General features: G+C 36.5%; 1 protein-coding gene across 8 annotated transcripts in view; it reads right to left on the bottom strand.

Moving 5' to 3' along the window:
- Nucleotides 1-23,576, bottom strand: part of LOC101732997 (collagen alpha-1(VII) chain) — a 190,409-nt gene that overhangs the window by 43,229 nt on the left and 123,604 nt on the right. For 7 of the 8 annotated variants that reach the window (XM_031899081.1, XM_031899075.1, XM_031899079.1 and 4 more), the window contains exons 77-87: nt 22,973-23,098; nt 22,052-22,123; nt 21,579-21,614; nt 20,705-20,764; nt 14,771-14,815; nt 12,157-12,192; nt 9,287-9,322; nt 9,105-9,161; nt 7,265-7,336; nt 4,429-4,500; nt 3,026-3,061 (exon numbers count right to left, since the gene is read on the bottom strand). In XM_031899081.1, coding sequence (XP_031754941.1) covers nt 3,026-3,061; nt 4,429-4,500; nt 7,265-7,336; nt 9,105-9,161; nt 9,287-9,322; nt 12,157-12,192; nt 14,771-14,815; nt 20,705-20,764; nt 21,579-21,614; nt 22,052-22,123; nt 22,973-23,098 — 648 coding nt within the window. The remainder of the gene's footprint in view (nt 1-3,025; nt 3,062-4,428; nt 4,501-7,264; nt 7,337-9,104; nt 9,162-9,286; nt 9,323-12,156; nt 12,193-14,770; nt 14,816-20,704; nt 20,765-21,578; nt 21,615-22,051; nt 22,124-22,972; nt 23,099-23,576) is intronic. The other variant, XM_031899082.1, reaches the window with a different exon arrangement.

Here is a 23,576-nt window from a genome sequence, read left to right as displayed (position 1 = left end):
ACTTGTTATAAAGGTATCTAAAAATATCAACTATCAATCATATTATGTATTTACTTAGGCATAGATATGGGGTAGGCAGCTACTTCCACTTTCCATTTTGCACTTCTTAGAAGTCAGTGCATCTCCACATTACCCTTCTCTTTTCTCCATGTGCATCCTGTGCATGGGCCTGTTCTGGCACATAAGCAAGATTTGGGGATTCTTTGTTTTAATAACAATGTCCACAAAACATGTTTGTCTGCTTGCTGTGATTAAGGGCTTAAGGGCTAAAGGAACCATATATTAATATAATATATATAGTATAAGTAATATGTATTTGCCTGACTAGCACAATAGAAAAGTATTTGGAATTATTTATTAGACCAGGTTCTCTTTAACATGAGACTGAAATTACAGTCTCAGTAACAAAATGCAGAATGCAACGCAACAACTTTAACCACTTCTTTAAATTTTCTAAATGTACCACTTCTATGCTAACAGCTGACTTCTTAATAAACGTACTTATTAATATTTAAAAATAGGAAAGAGTTTAAATGTATTTATAGCAGGTGTGAAAAAGATCACTTGTCTTTCTCACAGGTATCTGTAAAAAGTTTCAGCCCTCATTTTAAGAACAAGGATAGTAGCTTAATGGATCTTTAATTTCTCCATAGAGATTTAAGGTAACAGAGTGCAGGACAATAAGAGCTGCTAAAAGCAATACTGAAAGGCAATTACTGATTCAGTACTAAAATCAGACAGAACCAGTGTTCAGAAAAAGCAGTCAGTGACAATGTAAGAATACTCAGTGGACATGATTTGCATCATTATCTCACTGTGCACATATCCAAGTTCTTGTTTTTAGATAAATGAAAATGTAGTCATCATTCTGAATTCTCACTTAGGTCATGAATGGTGTAAATTTCCCATGTAGGACTTTGAGTACTGTGTGTGCTTAGATGGCTTTTATAAGAACTTGTACTAGGCGCAAGAATCAGCACAGAATTGTGCCATGCATAACAGCCTTCAGTAAAAGTACTTGTGTCTATTTGTGCTTGCGCTTGTAACTGTGCCACACATGGCTGGTGGAATCCCATCACCAGGAAAATGGCTAACAGGCCTTTAGTGTGAAATCAAGACAAGATTGGTGTATTTAATATGCAAACATTATTGCAATTTTTATTCATGCTGCAATTTGTTAATTATAGATAATCTCAAATTATGAATATTTATGGAGTCACTCTGTGTTTGAGTTACATTCATATTGTGAGGTATTACCAGAAGTTTAAACATAATTTCTTGCAAATATACTTTTAAAGAAGTTACTGGTGCCTTCAATGAAAAATATTTTAGGTAACAAATAACCCTTAGGAAAATAAGCAATTTACATAACTTTTTTTACATATGATAAGATTTTACAGAGAGAAACAACTGAAGTGACTCATTCTCAAATCCCACTGTACAAAACATCAAAATATATTTTCATCTTTATGAACGTGATACAATACATCAGACTTTAAAGTGGATATAAATGTAAAAAGAGAATATAAGTAAATGTAACCCTTTTTTGCCTCAATCACGTTTCTGGTTGCAAAATACTGTTATATTTCTCAGATAAAAGAGATGTTTATTTAACATAGTAAGATGTAAGAGAAGTAAGATGATGGCATGTAGGCACAGGTACCATATAGGAGATGGGATTTGTATATTCCATGCTAGTGGTCCTGATACCCTCCAGTGAAAGCCTCTAAAAGTAAAGAACCAAAGAGAAAAGCACACATATAACAGCATTCCTTTTTACCATCACCAATAAACTTTAAGTTTTAATAGTTATGATAAAAACGAGTGCTGTTATAGGGGTACTTTATTCTTTGGTTCTCTATTAATATGAATTTACACTGAGCACCCTTAGAATTGCAGTGCAAGGTAAAAATCTTTTGGTTTGAATGAACCTTTCCAGCTAAATGTCACTTCACTTTAGTCAATGTGTTGCCTGGAAGAGCTACCTCCAGTCTATCAATCCTCATTGCTGCTCTTTTTAAACTGTGCCGACTATCCTACACCCCTAAACTGTGACAGAAGCTGTAACTGTCACTTTCTCAAACCTTGTTTATGGCATTCCTGCTTCCCAGCCAAGATTCTTTACTGGGGCCTTCTTCTCCCAGCCTTTCCAGCAGCATTCACCTCTGGAAATGGGCAGGATCCAAAGAGGAAAAGCATTGTGTTGTATTACATGAACTATGGAAAGGAACTTGTCTTGGACCAGTTAGGAAGATATTCCTCTCAAGGTCCTGGATTACTTGAGCCAATAAAGGAAGTTAACCCCTTGGCCCCCAACATGCTCAGAGTGGTTTTTGAATCTTAAAAGAAATTTATATGCAGATTTATATTGATAAACAGGACCTTAAGCTCAGCAGTCCCCACTTCTCCATAGAGATGCCGCCCTGCATACTGCTTATTTTGACTAAATATGCACTCTTTCAGTCAAGACTACATTTCCCATTGTCTTGTTCAGTTATAACAGATCTGAGAAGCCATTGTAAATTATTGTCATGGCTGGAAGACAGCTCATATCTTTCATATTGTTTTTGTAATGGGCATGCAGATAAGAAATAAGCAAAAGAAAGACAGATTCTGCTTTCAGTGGCATTTAGATTTAAAAAATATCTTTGAAACCATTGAAAAGAAAATATATATTTTTTTAATGTATATCGGAAGGTTGCTTGAAATTACTTTTGTTTTCATTATGCCAACAGCATTGCACATCACCTTTAATTTAATCCCATTTCAGGAGGGTCCTAAACCCTTAGTTGGTCCATATAGTAAACACAGCTCTATGTTTTGCAGTGTATTATTTTGTATTCAGTTTGCTAATGTTTCTGTATACACAAAAAAATATATGGACCTAGAACTGAGGGAGACTAGATTTACACTATACACTGCATGCTTTCATTACAAACGTTGTGTGTGCTTGTGAATGTGTGTCATTATATTGCATTTTCAATTTTAATTGACTGGCAGGTGTTTGAGAGTTATATTGACTTACTGCTCTTCCTGGAAGTCCATGCTCCCCTGGCTCACCCTGTAGAATAATACAAAGATACACCTTGATTATAATGAAACATGACTTCTGATGGCTCTCATGCCATTTCATTGCTCACGAGAGGTTTATTAGCATACATTCAACATGGTGTATGGTTTTATTAAATATGGTACACTTTTTTTTTTATACATTATCCAAGGCTAAGGGCTCAGTTTTAGTTTACCAGTTTCAGCCCCAGCTCATTACATTACAAATTAATTGAGAAAAGCAAATTAGCATCTCAAATCCTATTTTAACTATTTTTTCAGCTAGGTCCCTTATACCTTCTGACATAGTATGGGAACCTCTGGATTTATGCAAGGCTCCAAAAATTTGGTGCAATTATTTGGACTTAAAGCTATAATGACTGATGACTGATGTCTACCCAAACAATTCTAAAACTTTAATTAACTTTGGTGCCCCTGCCCTTCTTTACATAGACTTATTTATGGACTATTGGCATATTATTCTACAATAGTGTATTTGTACAATATTGTGAATTGATGACATTTGTGAAAAAATAATCCTCTCTACCGATAAGCACTTTGTTTGGCACAGGTTTATATTTTAATTTTGGTTTTAATGTGTGTATGGTTGTTTTGAATTTTTTTGGATACATTAATATAGATGTGCTAATTTTTTTATTTATAAGTTGTGGTGAATGCTCCTCAGCCACTCTTGTGCATTACTTTCCACAGTACATTGTGACTTCCACTCCACATTTTCTCTAAGTGTCTTTATTACTAAGACACCAATATTATACTTATAACTTACTTGGCTTCCTAACTATCAGTCTATCTGCTGCTTATAGCCCATGTCCACTATCTAGCTACCTCTTTTGTATCTCTTGAGAAAATCTGCCATATACCTATGCCACCCTGCAGGCCCGGACTGGCGGAGGAGCTGCTGTAAGATGCCATAGTCAGTCACAATTTAGTGAGCTGGTGGGGGGCTGATTGGCCTCTATGTACTTAAAATGCCAGGACCTGTTTTGAATCCCAGTCCAGACCTGCCACCATGCTCCCTCTCTCTATTTCCCAAGTCACAGTCTCCGACCTAAGATTTCACCCTATGCTAGGGCTTTAGTTCTACTTCCTACTACCTAATCCCATGCTTAGGAACTAATTTTGAAATCTTTGTAGCATTGTTTCTATTTATCAAACAACCAAAAGAGAATATGACCCTGTTATTTGTTTATTATTTTTTATTTGCTCATGGGCAGTTAATTGCTCTGTTTTGTACAATCAGCAGATATTAAGTCTGAAGCCCTTATTTCATGAGCATTTTGCATTGAATAGTCACCTTTTACAAACAATCATTCTTTTTGGTCCTATGTAGTTATATCAACAAGAGTAATTTTAACTAACCTTCTGTCCAACAGGACCCCGAGCTCCAAATAGTCCCATGGATCCTTTGGAACCAGCTTCACCTTTCACACCCTGTAGTAAATTTTATAAGTATTATTACACAAGTATAACATTTTAATGTCAATAAACATTTACAAGTCTTCAGGTCAACTAAAACATTAAGCATTCAAATAAGGTAATTCTGTATATTGTGTAATATGCAGAGCTTCTGGCAGATAAGGTATCCTGATTATCATGTTTTCAATTAGAAGGCAACGGCAAAGTTCTATGGTATGAAGGGGTATACTTAAGGTGGCCATACACGGGCCGACTATAGCTGCCGATATCGGTCCCTTGGACCGATTCGGCAGCTAATCGGCCCGTGTATGGGGAGAGCAGAGCGGCCTGGCCGACCGATATCTGGCCTGAAATTGGCCAGATCTCGATCGGCCAGGTTAGAAAATCTGGTCGGATCGGGGACCGCATCGGCTCGTTGATGCGGTCCCCGATCCGACTGCCCCATTGCCGCCCACATAATCCGATCGTTTGGCCCCAGGGCCAAACGATCGGATTATTATTTTTTTTACCTAAATGGTCCCCGATATCGCTCACCCGTAGCTGGGGATATCGGGGGGGAGGCCCGCTCGCTTGGCAACATCGCCAAGCAAGCGGATCTGCTCGTGTATGGCCACCTTTAGGCAAGTTAGTTCTCTTTTTGTCATATCACCAACACATCAAATAATTATAGATTCTGTTTTCAGACGGAATTACTAGAATTAGTATAGATAAACAAAAATAAAAAATGATTGGTGAACTTTATATAAAGTACTTGTGAAAAAAGCTTTAGCTCCTAGTTGTTGCTCTGTGCTGCAACCAAATACAATTGTAGAAATCCAAAAAATAGGAAAAAAGCTTCAGCAGGTTTACTGCAAAACATTTATTGTGGTGTTACCACAATAAATGTTTTGCAGTAAACCTGCTGAAGCTTTTTTCCTATTTTTTGGATTTCTACAATTAGTATAGATAAACATGTTTCAAATTATTCAGAGAGGAAAGAAATAGCAAATAAATCTATGAATATATATAAATAACCATAATGTGTCAATATTTGCTCATCTCTATGAATAATGTGCTTGATTCAGTTTATTATAAGTTTATTATCACCAAATATTACACATATTTTTTATTATTATTATTTATTATAATACACTTTACCATCGTTGGCCTTGTGTATCCCTTTGCACATTTGATGTATGCTGATTTCATTTAAAGAAATGTATCATTCCTTATGTTTTGGATTCATCAACAAATTTCAGACGTTACTTAAATGTATCTCACTGCATTAGCAGAGATTGTTCATCATTTACAAGTCCCTTCCCTAGTGGACTTTACAGCCTATTTTTCTTTTCACAATTAAGCAATACATGTTTGGGTTCTTTTCATCAGGACTCAAGTAAACTGCCAGTATGCTTTTAAAGTGTGGGAGGAAGCCAGAGTATTCAAAGAAAACCCCTGCAAACATGGGGTGAACATACATTTTTTTTTGTAGGTAGAACCATTGTTTAACAAAGAAACACCATATTGCATGTCAAAACAAGCTTTGTGAGTTTTATGTTATTAGACACACTCACTTGCAATGGAAGGTTGCCAAAATACACTTTCTTACTGACATTGTCATAAAGCTCAGGTTTTGAATGGCAGTGGAGAGCATCTAGCCCAGTGTTTTTCAACCTTTTTTGGGCAAAGGCACACTTGTTTCATGAAAAAAATCACGAGGCACACCACCATTAGAAAATGTTAAAAAATTTAACTCTGTGCCCAGCAGCAGTGCCCCCCTAGTACATTGGTGCCCAGCAGCAGTGCCCCCCTAGTACATTGGTGCCAAGAGCAGTGCCCCCCTAGTACATTGGTGCCCAGCAGCAGTGCCCCCCTAGTACATTGGTGCCAAGAGCAGTGCCCCCCTAGTACATTGGTGCCCAGCAGCAGTGCCCCCCTAGTACATTGGTGCCAAGAGCAGTGCCCCCCTAGTACATTGGTGCCCTGCCTACGGCACACCAGGCAACATCTCGCGGCACACTAGTGTGCCGCGGAACAGTGGTTGAAAAACGCTGATCTAGCCATTGCCCATGTCCCACCTTTTAACAAGGTTATTTCATTTATCATAACAAAACTAGATATAAAAATATCTGTACTTGTATAAAAATACCTGTTGCTTGTAACAGTTTGTAATCTACACATCATGATTATTTTACAAAATATTGTTTGCTGCACAGATGAACTTTTCACTGATGCTTGCAATATAACTGGCATTTAGTTTTTGACACTTTTACAGAAACAAATGTGTAGCTTTTTTGCAAATTTTTGGAAATCCAGCGAGACAACACAAATCTATATTATTTTGGTAACTATCTTTTACCTGGCCATGTTTTGAATGTTAGAATCACCAAAGTAATATACAAGTGTTTATTACATACCAAACTTTCTGTTACATAGATCCGGAAATTTTGTCCCTATGTTTTGTAACTGGACATTATGGCAACTAAAAAAATATATGGATAGGTTTGCACTGCAAAAATACAAAATGACTGTACAAAGTTGATTGAGGAACTGTTCTATTTGCTCTCTTAGGAGTCAGTAAAGAATTTACCCCCTCCGAGGCAAATTGGAGAGGCTTTAAATTGTTTTTTTTTTTTACCTTCCTTTGGATCAGCTAATAATTAGGTAGGTTTCATGCAGACAAAAATGGTTAAACTTTTTTTCAACCTCATCTACTACAGGGCTACATGTTAGTGTTACTAATGCTTTGGCTTGACAATTCTGTGCATAACACATCTAAATAAGAGATTAAAGCATGTACTTTTTCCCCAGCAGGTCCATCTTCTCCTTTCTCGCCTTTGTCTCCATCAAAGCCTGGGTAGCCTCTGTCACCCTAAGAAAATGAAAAATATTATAACTGATTGCATCTGGTACATTAAATACACTACTTAAAATATTTCCCATTGCTTACCCGTAGATATTTATTTTCCTCAATATCGTGTTTATTATAAAATTATTTTATGGAAAAAAAGTATTTTATATAAACTTGGAGATCACAAAGAAGTCACTTTGAAAAAGGCTAGTGATATAGCCAAAACGTTAGTCTTCTCAAAAAACACCATATAATAATAATTCTATAGGTCTCTTCGCTGCTGGATCTAATTCTTCACCTGGACCTGCACCCAGGCTATTGTGACCCGATTGATGTGAGTGCCGGCTCTCTCCTGATGTATATATATATATATATATATATATATATACTGTATATATACAGGTATGGGATCCCTTATCCGGAAACACGTTATCCAGAAAGCTCCGAATTACGGAAAGCCCATCTCCCATAGACTCCATTTTAATAAAATAATTTAGAATTTTAGAACAGATTTCCTTTTTCTCTGAAATAATAAAAACTTGTACCTTGTAATTGATCCCAACTTAGATATAAATAATCCTTATTGGATGCAAAACAATCCTATTGGGTTTATTTAATGTTTTATTGATTGTTTAGTAGACTTAAGGTATGGAGATCCAAATTACTGAAAGGCCCCTTATCCGGAATACCCTTGGTCCCGAGCATTCTGGATAACGGGTCCTATACCTGTATATACATATCGGTAATGGAATTTCTTGAATCACTGAATATCCATTTCGATGAATCACTGTGAATTGATTTATACTGAAGGAAGGGTGGATATATAAGGAAAGATGTATTTTTAGTAGTAATCTTTTATTGTAGCCAAAAGATTGTGTTAGGCAATACCCAAGACTTATTTTTATAATACCAGGATGTAAAAATATTACACAGTACTGCAAATGGAACAGTGGACCTGCTCAAGGAAACTTAAAATCTAAACAGGAATCTAGACAGAATGTAACTCACTGGAAAACCCATTCTACCTAAATTCTACATCAGGTATGTTAAAGTTCTACTGCATGATTGTGTTTAGGATCAGTTCAGTATTTAATACCAGACAGGCATGCACATGTACATGTGTAAGCTTAGCCTGCTAACTGTAGACATTGAAATGAAAAAAAATCTTAAACTCTTGTTACATTAAAGGGAATGACAGAGCAGCATCATTGATAAGCATTTTTTAGTTATTAAGGCTTGACTTGAGAAAGCACTTTGCCTCTTATTAATCTGCTTGATTTTCTAAGAAACAAGGGGTAATTTATTACATGCAGGTCAAGTAGCAAAGTGCAAACACAGATGCAAGCTGTTCTTCAAAGTTTTTAAACTTTAAGCTCTGCCCCATGGGTAAGCTCAACAGCACAAAGACCTTAAGAATATAAAGGTGGAACACAAGGGCCTTATGAATTTTGTGCTGCCTGCATTCTGCTGTGTTGTATTTATAAGGGTGAGCTGAGGGAGGCAAGTAGCTGTGACGACTAAGACATTCCACATAAAATCCCTAACCTGTATACCCTTTAGACGTGCAGGTAATGAGGACAAGGCTACCTTGCATTCACCAGTGCTACACTCTGCATCAAGATATATTTTTAATCTGGTGCCAGGTGCAAAGCACAGCATTCCTCAGACACGTGGTTACAAAATAAGCATGCCCCTTAGTGCTCTATAACTTGTGTCTGGGACTATGAAAATGAGACCCAGGGACAGTTTAAAACTGACATATAATACAAAAACAAGCATGAGACTTTACCGGATCTCCTTTGTTTCCTTTATACCCTTGAGAGCCAAAGAGAGTTGTGGATTCACCCTTTATAAATGATTGGAAATGATAAAATAAATTAATTTTGAAAAATTGTGCTCAAAAATATGACTTAACTAAACAAGCCTTGATGAACAAGAGAAACCACATTTTTAGAAAATAATCATTTTTACCTTTTCTCCCTTAATCCCAAAAATCCCCCGATCACCCTAAAACATAAGTAAAAAAACGGATTATAAGTAATAGACATTGTTTCCAGATAAAATACTTAGAAACCAAAAAGGGCAGTTTAAGCAGCACATCAAAAATAATGAGCTAGCTATAAACCGTAGAGTCTACCATTGTTACTGTAACCAGTGTTATTGGGGGCACCTAGGGATGAGCAATCCACATATCAATTAAGATTTTACATGCCAGGAACTATAAAATTTACTTCACCAGCTGTCAGGGACCTGGATGACAATGACATAGAATTTAAATTTCCATTTTCTTCTTCAGTTTCTATAGTGCACAATGTGTTTACTTAAAACATGCAACGCTACAAGACCAAGAACACTGCAACAAAATGAACTGAAACTTTTTGAGCAGTTTTGGGGAAGCATAACCTAAAAACATTGGATTACCGCAAAGGGTATTGCTCACTGACATGGTGCTTAACACCCCTATTCAATTTTCCAACTGTACCTGACTATGCTGTAGTAAAAGAAAAAATTCCAACTTCTGGCTGGTTTGGTTATTAGACCAGAGGAAACCTGCCCCTGTGGTTGTTGCTTTCTCTATTTAAATCTGCTTATGATACATGTTCAAATAAAACTATGCTATAATCTATATAAAGTATTCCATTATTTTGCTTGCCAGTGTGTGTTCATATAGCAATAATTATATTGATCCAGCAGAGCTGGATTTTTTACCCATCTTTCTACTTGCTGCACCATTGATGTTTTTTTTTTAAATATCAAATTACTATCTAGTTAACCCAATAATGTAGCTTGTAACTGATCCAAATGTGACTGATTTTTAAGATATTGTGTTGCTAGAAGTCCCTTATTTCCAATTCTCCAGAAGCCTGGTCACTAATGCATGAGGGCCAGTCAAAAGTGAGTATAACAGGATGTCAAAAGAGGTCACTATGGGTGGGTGCCAGTTGTGTCCAGCCCCGTAGAGGGAAACAACTTCTACATTAAATTACTCAAATGGACTTGAATGCTTGTAACCTAGAACTTTCCAGTTTTTTCATTCATTTGTAACACCATGCCTAAAATCTGCTAAATCACTTTGAAGATAATAAATCAATACAAATCAGACATGTATGAATAATTATTCACTAAAACTATGGAAAAGTCCTAATTTACAATGCATCCTGGCTAACAGGTATGATATATTAGATAACAGACCTTATAACTGTAGCTAAAATGGAATCAGGAAAAACCCCCCAGATATTTTATGGGTCTATATTTACATTGTAGCCTAGACATTTCAATATGGTTAGCTGAGGTCCAGCAAAAAAAGAAATCCAATACATACAAGTATAGGTTCTATTATCTAGAATGATTGGGACCTGTAGTCGCGACAAAAAAAGACAAGTTTACATCAAAAAGGCAAGGTCGCATCGAAAAAAGACTTGACCTTGCCTTTTATTGTTGAAACTGCGGCTTTTTTTGATGCAACCACAATTTTTTTGCAGCAAAATTTTGTGGTCGCGTAAAAATTGCTGCATGCATAAAAAAGTTGCACGGCAGCCATTTCGCTAATTTTATTGCAGTTTCACAAATGGGATAGATTCACTCATCACTAACCAATAGAACTGTTTTACCACCAATATGGATTTATGCGGCTTAGTTACAGTCAAATGCAAGATACTGTTTTATTGTTTAGGATTATTTGGACTCTATGGGGCACATTTACTAACCCACAAACGGGCCGAATGCGTCCGATTGCGTTTTTTTCGTAATGATCGGTATTTTGCGATTTTTTCGGAAAATTATCGCGACTTTTTCGTTACCAATACGATTTTTGCGAAAAAAACGCGAGTTTTTCGTAGCCATTCCGAAAGTTGCAATTTTTTCGTAGCGTTAAAACTTGCGCAAAAAGTTGCGATTTTTTCGTAGTGTTAAAACTTGCGCGAAACGTTGCGCCTTTTAAGTTTTAACGCTACGAAAAAAGCGCAACTTTTCGCGCAAGTTTTAACGCTACGAAAAAATCGCAACTTTTGTAATGGCTACGAAAAACTCGCATTTTTTCGCGCAAATCGTATTGGTAACGAAAAAGTCGCGATAATTTCCAAAAAGTCGTAAAGGCGCCGAAAAAATCGCAAAAAATACGAAAAAGTCGCAAAATGTTCGTTTTCCAATCAGAATTCTTCCAATTCGGTCGGAATTCGTGTCTTAGTAAATCAGCCCCTATGGGAGATGGCCTTCCTGCACTTCACATATTTCTATATAATGGAGTTCAGATAAAGGGTTCCCATACCTGTACTAGAAGTAATTCTACAATATTAATATAAAGGGTGGAGAGTGAAAATTAATGAATCCTTTTCATCAGTTAAATTCAGTAAAAAATAACCAATATTAATAAATTGTCCCCACTGTTAAATAAATTGGAAGTACATATGTACAGTATAAGAAATTCCAATCTTTACTCTTTTGTTTGTTTCAACACAATGGTTTAGTAAGCTTTGATAAGACCTTTATTTTAGTAGAGAATAGCAGTTGCTATGCTGCTCCATGCAGAATGGTTACACATAAAACTAGCAACCCCAGTGAATATGCAAAACTCCATCTGTAATTGGGGGGGAGGGCTGTATACCCCCTTGTTCAAAATAAGTGCAATAAATAAAGCTTATGCTGAGCATACGTTTTGCATATTTTTTAATGCAAAAAAAAAAAAAGTGTAAAGTAATACAAAGCTTGTTGCAGGTCTAGTAACCAGTATCAATCCCTGATTACTATACTTAAGCAAACTTTGTGTTTTTGATTAAACTCACTTCTTTTACATTACACTGTATGTAGGCAGTACATTTTGTTATGGATTAAAATGTACTTACTCGTTCACCCTTTATTCCTGGGAATCCCTTTAAACCCTACAAAAAGCAAAGCAAATAGATTTTCCTCCATGTAAGAAAATGTTATAGCAATAATAAATGTACATTAAATTCTATATTATCATCTTATTGACAAAAAGAAAAAAAAAAGTCAATCTCTGTCTGATAAAGCTTTCTCGGTGTGGCATGTATTTATTAGTTTCCAAATCAATCCATGGGGTACACCCAGAAGTGTAGGAATTCCTGCATAGGTATTGTAATGAACATAATGCCCTCATTTGTCTTTGTTTATTCTGATTACATTAATGTAAACTATATCCATAATTTCAATACCTGTTTGATGACGGTCCCCAACTACCTTCCGACATGATTCCAATTACAGTACCTCTCTTTTTTTGACCCTCTCATGTGCCCAAGCCCCAAGCAGGCTTCTGGTTTACTGATCAGACTTAACACTATTTGTTCAGTAACCCGTGCCTGGATTATGAATTGTGATAACTGCTGCCTGCTTTTGTCTTATCTTTTGGATTACACTTTTTAGGGTTTATTTCCAAATGTACATACTATATTGTACAAATGAGGTTGCCAACAACCAATGAGCAGTTAGATTTGACCATGGCTTCTACTATGTTCAAAAATCAAACCATCTTTCTTCTGCTACAGCTGCCATGCTCTTCTGGTATCCTAAGCAGGGTCAGATCTTTGTAGTATTACTGCTGAATTTCTAGTGCGCAAAGGGGTATAAAGCAGCAAATGTGCAGTTCTCTAGTTTCACCATTTGAGACAAACTAGCAGCACAACTGCTTGTTTATTGGTCTGAACTACACCAAAGCACTGAATAAAGCATTTGCAATATTATAACCAGGCCTGGACTGCAATCTGTGGATTCTGGCATATGCCAGAGGGGCTGCTATATGATGCCTTTGACAGTCACTGTTTAGTGGGCTGGTGGGAGCTGTTTGGGACCCTGTCTACTTGAAGTGCCAGTGCCTATTTTGAATCCAAGTCCAGGCCAGATTAGAACATTTAGGGGCATATTTATTTACATTGTAGACAAACATCGCAGTTCTTGATAAAGGTCAGAGAATGCCACCATAAAAGGATTTTTTATTTTTAGAGCATGTCCTCTGAGTGCTGAGTTCATTCTGTAAAGGTATATATATATATATATATATATATATATATATATATATATATATATATATACAGTATATATACACATGGTAGGAATTAAACAGCTATGACATTTCATTAGAACTAACTGCAAGCATAAGATAGAAAAACATATGTCAAAGGGTTAATTAGATGACAAACAAGTAAACATGAATCGGAGAAAAAAGTTTATGTGAAGCAAGAAGTTGTTATGGAAACAGCAAACATTCAGAGATGGACGAGGACAGGGTAGAAAGAATGTACCTGTAATTATGCTATGCTTGTGATATATTATCCTAATGCAAGAAGGCATTAATAAAACAATGAAAAAATGAAATTAAGGTTCACAGTCAGTTACTGGAAGTCATAAAATGACAACATACCCAACTGTCCCTCACCTTTCCCAGAGAGTTGCATATGTGAAAGCTTCTGAGTAAAGCTGTGATGAGTCACACATACAAAACTGATATATACCTATATATAGTTAATGTAATTTAAATTCCCATAACCAGTATTAGAACATGAATAAATGTTTCTGTAGTGTAGCAAGTCCATATTTAGGTATAGCTATTAAATACATACGATAAGAGATTTTAAAATGTGTAAAGGGATTCTGATTTTAACTTTTTTTTGGTTTCCGGGGGCATCTCTGACACTTAAAGATGTGTCGTTAACACTGACACCAAAAAAAGGATTACGTGGATACTTGTTGCCCACCTGCAGGCCCAGCCTAGCAATCTGTGGATTCTGGCAAATGCCAATGCTGTAAAATGCCATAGACAGTCACTATTTAGTGGGCTGGTCGGGGCTGTTTGGGACAACAGGGCCTATTTTGAATCACAGTCCAGGCCTGCCCCCCCACCCCCCTCCCCAGTAGTGCCATCACCCTTAACTAATGGGAGACAGTATGGGAAGTTTTGCCTGTTTCTCCAGTCGCTAAAATACAGGAGGGTTTATCTACCAGCAGTGCTATAAATTTATCTTATTACCTGCTATTCCTGGGAAGGGAGGGGTTGCGCTTAGTAGTAAAGAGAGACAAAGGTTTATCAGAGCACATGGCTATGTCACATGGCTGAGGGCAACTGTAAAACTGTAAAAAAGAATATGTCTAGCCCAGCGGTTCTCAACCTGCGGGTCAGGATCCCTTTGGGGGTCGAACGACCCTTTCACAAGGGTCGCCTAAGACCATTGGAAAACATATATTTCCAATGGTCTTAGGAATAATTTTATGGTTGGGGGTCACCACATGAGGAACTGTATTAAAGGGTCGGGCATTAGGAAGGTTGAGAACCACTGTTCTAGCCCCACATCAAAATTCAAAATTAAAAATAAAAAAAATGTGTTTGCTCTTTTAAAAAATGGATTTCAAATCAAGATTTTGCTTCATAAGTGCCATTAACTTATTTTCTCATGACAGTATTCCATTAATATAATATAATAGTATTTTTACTGAATATAAACTTACTACAATTCCCGCAGGTCCAGGTAAGCCTGGGATCCCATTTTCTCCCTGACAAAAATAAAATTATAGGTATGTTAAAAATGACATATCTCACAAAAATTGTTGCCTCAGATGTTGTGTGTGTATGCAAACATTCTTTTATGGTAAGTTGTTCATGTTCTTTACTCATGGTATACATATCAAGGGGCACACACTAATAGACATACACTGTAAGCCTACCCCTTTTAACAAGCACTCATAGTATACTGATATTTTATACATGTGAATCTGGGAAGTGTGCAGCATTTAACAAGCCACTAATCAAGTTTTTTAATATATAAGTCACAATTCTTTAATATGTAACTGATTTATAAATCAGCCCCTTAGGGGGAAGATTTCTGGATCTTTGCCTGTCTGGGCTTGGGTGTATGATTTTTTTTTCCACAAGTGAGTTTTTGACAAAAATAGAAAGCTTGTCAGGTTTTAGATGCCAAACTTTTTATTTTGTGAGGAGAAAAACAATATTTTTTAAAACCCATTTGCCAGCCACAGCAATCAACTGCAGAAAAAGCAAGTTTCTATAAAGATTACCCTACTCCCTACAGATAAACTGCCATGGGATAGTGTTCAGCCAAACAGAAACTGATCCCTTAAAATCATGAGAGAAGAAGAAAAGTGTAGATCACGTGGGAGTGATGTTAGGCACCCCCAAGTGACTTACCTAATACCCCAGGGTTCTTTTGTGCATGCACCACAGAGCAATCCTCTTCCTGCATATTTTCACAGTAGAGTGAAAAGCTGAACTTTAACAAAAAAATTGACTTTTACTCTACTGCACATGCATCTGCCCCAGGTGATTAAAGGAGGAAGCTGAAGAAGACAATTGCTCCATGGTGTGTGCTAAGAAGAGCCCTGAACTAGTGCAGTTTTCTGTAAGCAGGAGCACCTTCCCCTGGTATAAGGTAAGTGATTCCAATCACTTGGGGGTGCCTAACATTTGGGCCCACAAGTAAATAACACTTTTATTCTCCTATATGTGACTTCAGTAGTTTGCCTATTTTTTTTCTTTATGCATAGTTTTCAGGTTTAGACACATAGATTCACTAATGATGGGTATACTTTTAATTTTCCAGTGAAATTCTCTTCCAGTAAAATCTCTTCAAAATGAGCAAAATTTCTAGAGTTCAGAGGCTGCTCTCCAAAGCATGAAGCTGCTCTCTTACAAATACACATTTCACGGTAGCCCGTATTGTATCATATTAGAAATCCACATGACCTTTCTAACTTTCGCAACGTACTAGTCCCTTTGGGTACATTTTTTACATTCATTCTAACATTAGTGCTCATTTTAACTATGAAATAACTTGCACATTCACAATTTTGTAGCACAATGGGCAACTAAAACCTTAATTTATTTCCCATTATTCTCTGTCCTCAATTGTGTAGTCTCCTTTCCATGCTTGCAGTACCTCTTCTTTAATCTAAAATAAATGGCAATGATCTCAATTCTAGTACTGTTTTTTTTTATAATGGCTACCCATTGTTATTCAGGAGTCCATTTATAAATCCATTTCTACATTACAGCGTTTTTACAATGCTGTATATGCTTATAATTCAGGTCTATACAGAAATAATAAATGTTCTTTCCCCAGGAATAACTCATTCAATACTTTATGTACTTTTACTACTGGAGTAGTGTTTCTCCCAGACTTACCAATCATTAATATCACTTCCATAGTACTCTATACACATATTTAAATTGGAGATAATATTAGACTATTTGTTGGATTCAAGCCAAAAGTTGTTTGCCAGTGTTGTTTGTCCTCTTATAACAAGTTCTTAAAATTATACATTTTGTAATACATTATGGGGCCGATTCACTAAAGGTCGATAAAACAAGTGCTATTTATAGCATGCGTTAAAAATTTTATCGCTTCTTATTTTTTGCGACTTAACGCTCGATTCACTAAAAGAAAAGGCATCATAATTAAGACGCAATGTTCTTTGCGTTATTTAACTCGCGATGAGCGTTTTTCTTGAGTCAATTCTCGCCGCGTGCGTTATTACCCGATGTGCGTGATATATTTTGCCGCTTGCTATATTAGCGCATGATTTAACGCACGTAAGCATTACTTTCAGAAAACTACTGTTCTGAAAATTACCATTACCCTGAAAACTGGAGGCTACATCCCTCTAGGGCCAACACATACTTGAAAAAATCCCACTGCAAAGTCCATGTTGTGTTGCCAAAAGCTCACGAACCACAATTTTCTTTAAGTACCACCTGCCCCTAGTAGGTGTTAATATTCGCACAGACTAATGCAATAATTAGTGCGTTTAACACTTCATATGTGCTTGTGAATCATGCGTTAATATTGTTTCTATGCAAGAATTAACTCAATGCGAGGTAAATAACGCATGCAAAATGACTTTGATGACTCGGGACTTAATTATTGCATGCTTTTTAACGCAAAAAAGCATGCGATAAGCGTTATAGCCCTTTAGTGAATCAGCCCCTATATCTTTCCAAAATTATCTACTAAACCATAGCATTAATCCCCATCTACACCATATATAGACTGTGTATATAGACGCACACAACAATAAAAAAAAGAAATAAGGAGGTACTACAAGTTCAGGTATTATCATATACATAATAAATGGCCAAAAATCATTTGGCATAGAATTCAATGTATCGTTAACTTTAAAAGCTTCTTGAAGTTATAACCTTTTAAAGGAAAAATTGGTCATCAGATGAGCTACAGTATACAAGCAAAAACCTCAATCAGATATTTGGCTGGGACAATATCATCTATAAATATTATAAAACAATACAAATATTGCCCTACAAAGTAGGGAACATGACTGTAATTTCATACTCTGTCCGATGAAAGGAACTGTCAATATCCATGGCAGAATAATATCTTTTCGGATCATTTACTCAACAGATGAACAGGTTATCATAAAAATGTTTGTATCTGACGACAATAGCTACATGTGTATGGCCTGTATAACTGATATGGTAACTTTAATACACAGTTTTCAGAGTTTTGCATTTCTGGTCCAGTAATAAAAACAGACTTCTTCCAGAACTGTCTAAAAAAAACACAAACACGCCTGATCTTTCCCACTTCAAAACCACAAATTAATATGGGAATTAAACGTGATTTTATTCTTGTCCACACACCCAATCCTATGTATCTAAAATACCACCCGGAAGTGCATAAAGCACGCACTGTTACGGAATCCACATACTCACACAGATCTGATGTTCCATGTACAATGAGTGACTGAAATGTGCTGACCTACATTAAAGGAACAGTAACATCAAAAAATTAAAGTGTTTTAAAGTAATTAAAATATAATGTGCTGTTGCTCTGCAAAAAACTGGTGTTTTTGCTACAGAAAAGCTACTATATAAATAAGCTGCTGGGTAGCCATGGGGGCAGCCATTCAAGTTGAAAAAATGGAGAAAAGGCACAGGTTACATAGCAGATAACTAGTAGATAAGCCCCATATAATGGGGGGTTATCTGTTATCTGCTAAGTAACCTGTGCCTTTTCTCCTTTGAATGGCTGCCCCCATGGCTACACAGCAGCTTATTTATATAAACTATAGTAGTCTTTCTGAGGCAAACACACCAGTTGTAGCAATGCAGGGCAGCAGTACATTATATTGTAATTACTTTTATACACTTTCAATTTTTGGTGTTACTGTTCCTTTACCTTCTAAAACAAATGGATCTTTATTATTTTGCTCAAAGGCTTTACCATAATTTCGCACAATGACTATATGCTACCATCTAGTGGTTTCAGTGGAATATTACTCTAATACATTTGTCAAAGGTTTTTTTTAATAAAACACAAATCTGGCCACTGAATAGAAAGAATGCTGCAGAATACATTTTTAGAATAGGAAATATGTCTCCAGTTTGATACTGGATCATTTCTATTTGCTAAGGGTTAAGAAACATTAATTATTACACAGAGTTTACTTAAAATGATCAGTTGCCAAGGGTTTGCATATATGATAACAAATGAGTATAGTTCTCACATAGAATCAAAGGTCAGGCACCATCACACAGTTGTCCAGAGCTTTAGTAACAATTTTATTTTAATTAAAATATGCAAATTGGATACAGTTTATTTCAGATTAATGTTTGGCCAAAACTTATGGATTCAGTGTGTCCCTAATCTATTAGGATTTAGTAGACAAGAGCATTTCTCCTGTCATTGTTCCAATGGCCAGATGAAAGACCTTAATAAAGCTGTAGCTCACTTTACTTCTAGTATGATGCAGACTGCATTATTCTAAGACAATTTGCAATTATGTTTTTTATCATTTTTGTGGTTCTTGAAATATTCAAATTTTTTGTTCCACATTTCCCAGGATGGGGAATGCAACTCCTATCACTTTGTTAGTGCCTAATTACTCTATCACGCAGGTTGCGGTTTGCCTAGCCACAATGAAGAATGAAAGGAAAATGCTGAAAAAATAGAAAAGGAATAACATATAATAACAATAAAACAGGACTATGAGTGATGAATTTTGGTTACTGGGGTCAAGAAAATTGACAACTACATTGCATTTTTAGTTGCCGACTGACTATAGGTTTTAAAAAAACCAAACAAAACCAAAAGTGAAGACCAATTTTTGGTCTTTGATTTAGATGATTAGAATAGGGTCATCAATAGTGATGAGCGAATCTGTTCCGTTTCGCTTCGCCGAAAAATTCGCGAATCTTTAAAAAGATCCGCGAAACGGCGAAAAATTTGTGAAACAGCGAAAATGTCGTGCGACAAAAAAAAATTGTCGCCCGCGGCTATTATTTTGTCGCGCAGCTATTGTTTCGTCGCGTGCGGCTATTATTTTGTCGCGCGGCTATTGTTTCGTCGCCCGCGGCTATTATTTTGTCGCGCGGCTATTGTTTCGTCGCACGCAGCTATTATTTTGTCGCGCGGCTATTGTTTCGTCGCCCGCGGCTATTATTTTGTCGCGCGGCTATTGTTTCGTCGCACGCGGCTATTATTTCGTCGCCCGCGGCTATTACTTTGTCGCGCGGCTATTCTTTTGACACGCGGCTATTCTTTTGACGCCCGCGACAATTCTTTTTTGACGCCGGCGACAATTTTTGGACGTGCAGCGAATTTTTCCGCGGCGAATTTTTTCATCCGTTTCGCGAAACAATCCGCCAATGGCGAAACGCGGAAATTCGCCGCGAATCCATGCCTGGCGAAACATTTCGCCCATCACTAGTCATCAAATTTAAAGGTGAACATTTCACGTCTACATCTCACAGCAGTGAGGTAGAAGTTGAGTAGTTACAAGTGAAATCTTCATCATGACAGAAATGCCCTGAATTTACTCCACAGAGGTATTCCAATTGAGCTGTTCTTGTTTGATTGAGGTTCCTCCATTTCTACATGAATGACAAACTGCAATGCATTGTGTCTTTGTGAATACTGTTACACTGTTTTATTTTTCTAGGTTGTGATCTTTCAGACTTAAAGGATACACATGGCTTTTACCAGGGAGAGCTCATTGCTTCTAGGATAGGTATCTTCCTCCAAGGTGTGCTATAAAGCCAAAAATGCCTTCCCATTTGTCAAACTATTTTTAATGGATTTCAAACCTTTGAGCCTCCCACTCTGTTGGAAATTTAGGAGGGGGGGTCCTAAAGACTGCCCAACCTTAATGGTTGGCTTTTAAAGCCAAAACTAGAAAATACACTTAAATGTAATTTTAAATATAGTTCTTACACATGTATGCATTTCTAAAGTTAGGATAGAAAATCAAAAACTTTTCAGGTGTTTGGAAATGCACCTCTTACTAACCAGCCATCAGGAGGCTAGGGATGCGGGGGACTGTAGTAAGTAACCACTGGAAAGCTGTGTAGTAGTGCTTATACCTCATTTATGTAAAAGCCACTGCATGTTGAAAAAAATAGACTTTGCTTACCCTAAAGCCAGGAAGCCCGCGAGGCCCACGAGGACCAGGTTCACCAACCACAGCTTCACCCTAACATTAATAAAAGAATGCTAAAGATGAACAGTCTCCATTTTACATTAAACATTTCTCTGAGATTTGAACAATATTCTCATACATTACCTCCAGATGACATTAGGGATAAAAGTGTTTGCTCCATGATTTTCTGATGCATGGAACCAGCGGCTTTGGGGGCCCAGGCTTTCCCCTGCCAAAATTTTTTATCTGGGCCCCCAATCCCGACCCCAGCTAAAATTGTGGGCCACCCAATATGCACAAAAAAAATTCCGGGTGGCCTGTGACTTTGCGTGCATCTCAGGCCACCCATAGGTGACCTAACTATAGAGGAAGCAGACCCATCCCCCCTCACTACAGAGTCTGCTTCCTCTATAGTTAGTAAACTACCTCTATAGTTACACTACTGCATGAATCACTGCTTTTTTTTACTGTTGTGTGTAATGCACTCATAGTTTAAGGTAGGTGAATAATGGTTGCACTGACTTTCACATGGTAGGATCATAAACAGCAAGGTCATCAGAGTTGAGTTGGCATTCATTAAGTGATCGTCTGTGTTATCTAGCACCATGTCAGCATATACATTTCAGTAGATATCATACAAAGTTTGTGTTGCACTATGCCACAGTTTAAAACAAACGAAAACTGTATTATAATATCATATTTTACTGATTATTATAATATCAAAATTCATTTGAATTATAAAAAATACACCTTTCTTTAAAACTAACGTTATTAATTATAGCTTACAAATTAAAGTTTTCTGGCACTGCCAAGCCATGCCTCTGTTTAAAGTTAATGCTGAGATGGTGAAATAAGACTTATCACTCACCTTTTCTCCCTTACTACCTTGAAGTCCTGGTTTCCCCTTGGTGGAGAATAAATAGAACATTAACTTAGTAAACAAAACAATAAATAAAATGCATCCCTAATCTACAACTTTATGTATATTAAAAGATAATGAAAATGATTTGAAGTTTAATCTGTGATGAGTCATTCTTGACAGGACTAGATAGAAGAGCAAAGGTAGCCATATACTGCGATACACTCGTTTGGAGAGATTTCCAAACAAGCAGCTCTGTGTCTAATTTTGCCACCTGATTTTCATCTAAGTATCAATTGGGCAGGCCCATTAGTGGGCACCATACTTTGGTCAATCATTTTCTTATGGGGGACCAAGTTGCCTACGTTTATTGGATCGTTTATGGGTGAGCAAGTAGTAAACAAGGTGTGGATCCTATAAAATCTATATCATGTTAGCTTCCATATTCCTGGGCAGCCATATTTTATAATCATATTCTATACCTGTTTTCCTGTTGATCCATGGGGCCCAGGTTGACCAGCATTTCCATTTTTTCCCTTCTTGCCTCTCTCTCCCTGCAAATAAATATACTGACTAAAAAATGTGATAAGACTTTTCTTCTTAGTATTTATTTAAATGGTTATTGTGTGCTTCTGTTAAGCAGATTGATTGTGATGGCATTTGTAGGTGTAGTCAGATAGACATTGTGACAGTACTCGAATGGGATAATGTAATCAAAGTCGTTAATAAAGAAAAATGTGGACTGTGAAAAATTATTTATTTATCAGAATAATTTTACCTTTGTGGGAATTTACATACAGTATTTAGTGATCCCCTTTTTCACAAGTGAAAGAAAGATCGAGAATTTTATCGTTTGTACCAGTGTGCAGTATATTTTATAAAACTTCTTACTGAAAATGTCATTATTTTTGCATTTAAAGAATATGCCACCTTTGCACAATTAAAATTCACAGCCAACTAATGAAAAGTATTTATAATGTATAAATACATTGAGTAATTATATTTAGTAATTTATCATTATACATTTGTATATATATTTTGTATACATGATGTATTGCAGTTTTATCAGATATCAATGCACTGCAACTATTTTATATAAAAAAATATATAAATTATAGTACAGTTTTGGGATCTATTTTCAGGAATGTTTAACACCTGGGCATTTGTAGAGGGCGGACCTTTTCCTAATGTTAAGCCTCCTGCCTAAAGACTACTTAAAAAATTGTTTTGCTACCAGCTTGGATTTGTGCTACCATTAATACAATGTATAGAACTAAAGAAAATTAAATAAAAATGAATACTTGTTAAATAGGTTATTGCTAGGGTTTCTGTCATTTAAAATAAATCTATATTTATTTATTTTCATTTTGGACCCATCTAATAGAGAGTTCAGAAAAACTTACAGGTGGTCCAGGAGGCCCTGAAAATCCTGTTTCTCCTCTTTCACCTTGGAATCCTGAGATGCCTGGGTTGCCTTGGATACCTTGAATTCCTTGAGCTCCTGGGGGTCCCGTCTCTCCTGGCTCACCCTATAGTGGAAGACAAGTTTATATTAAATACATATATATATACATAAATACATACACAAACACACACATACATACACAAGCATACACACAGACACATATACACACACACACACATACATACACAAACATATGCACATATACATACACACATACATATACATAAATACATACACACACACAAACACACACACATACATACACAAACATACACACAGACACATTCGCACATATACACACACACACACACATACATACATACATGCACACACACATACATACACGCACACACACACAATTAGTCCAAGGTTGCAGTCACATAAAGCAAGTTATATGTTGGTGAAAAGAGTAAATTATATATCTTTTATGAAAAATATATAAACCGTGACAATGTAAATTTACAGGAAGGATGCACATTGACAGCAGTGAAGGAGCTTGTATTATGATATCTAATGATAGCTAGTTAATACACACAGGGCCT

The sequence above is a fragment of the Xenopus tropicalis genome, chromosome 3 (assembly GCF_000004195.4).
Source record: "Xenopus tropicalis strain Nigerian chromosome 3, UCB_Xtro_10.0, whole genome shotgun sequence".
Taxonomy (NCBI): Eukaryota; Metazoa; Chordata; class Amphibia; order Anura; family Pipidae; genus Xenopus; species Xenopus tropicalis.
Note: the sequence above shows the minus strand (reverse complement) of the source record. Positions and strands in the feature narration are given on the sequence as shown.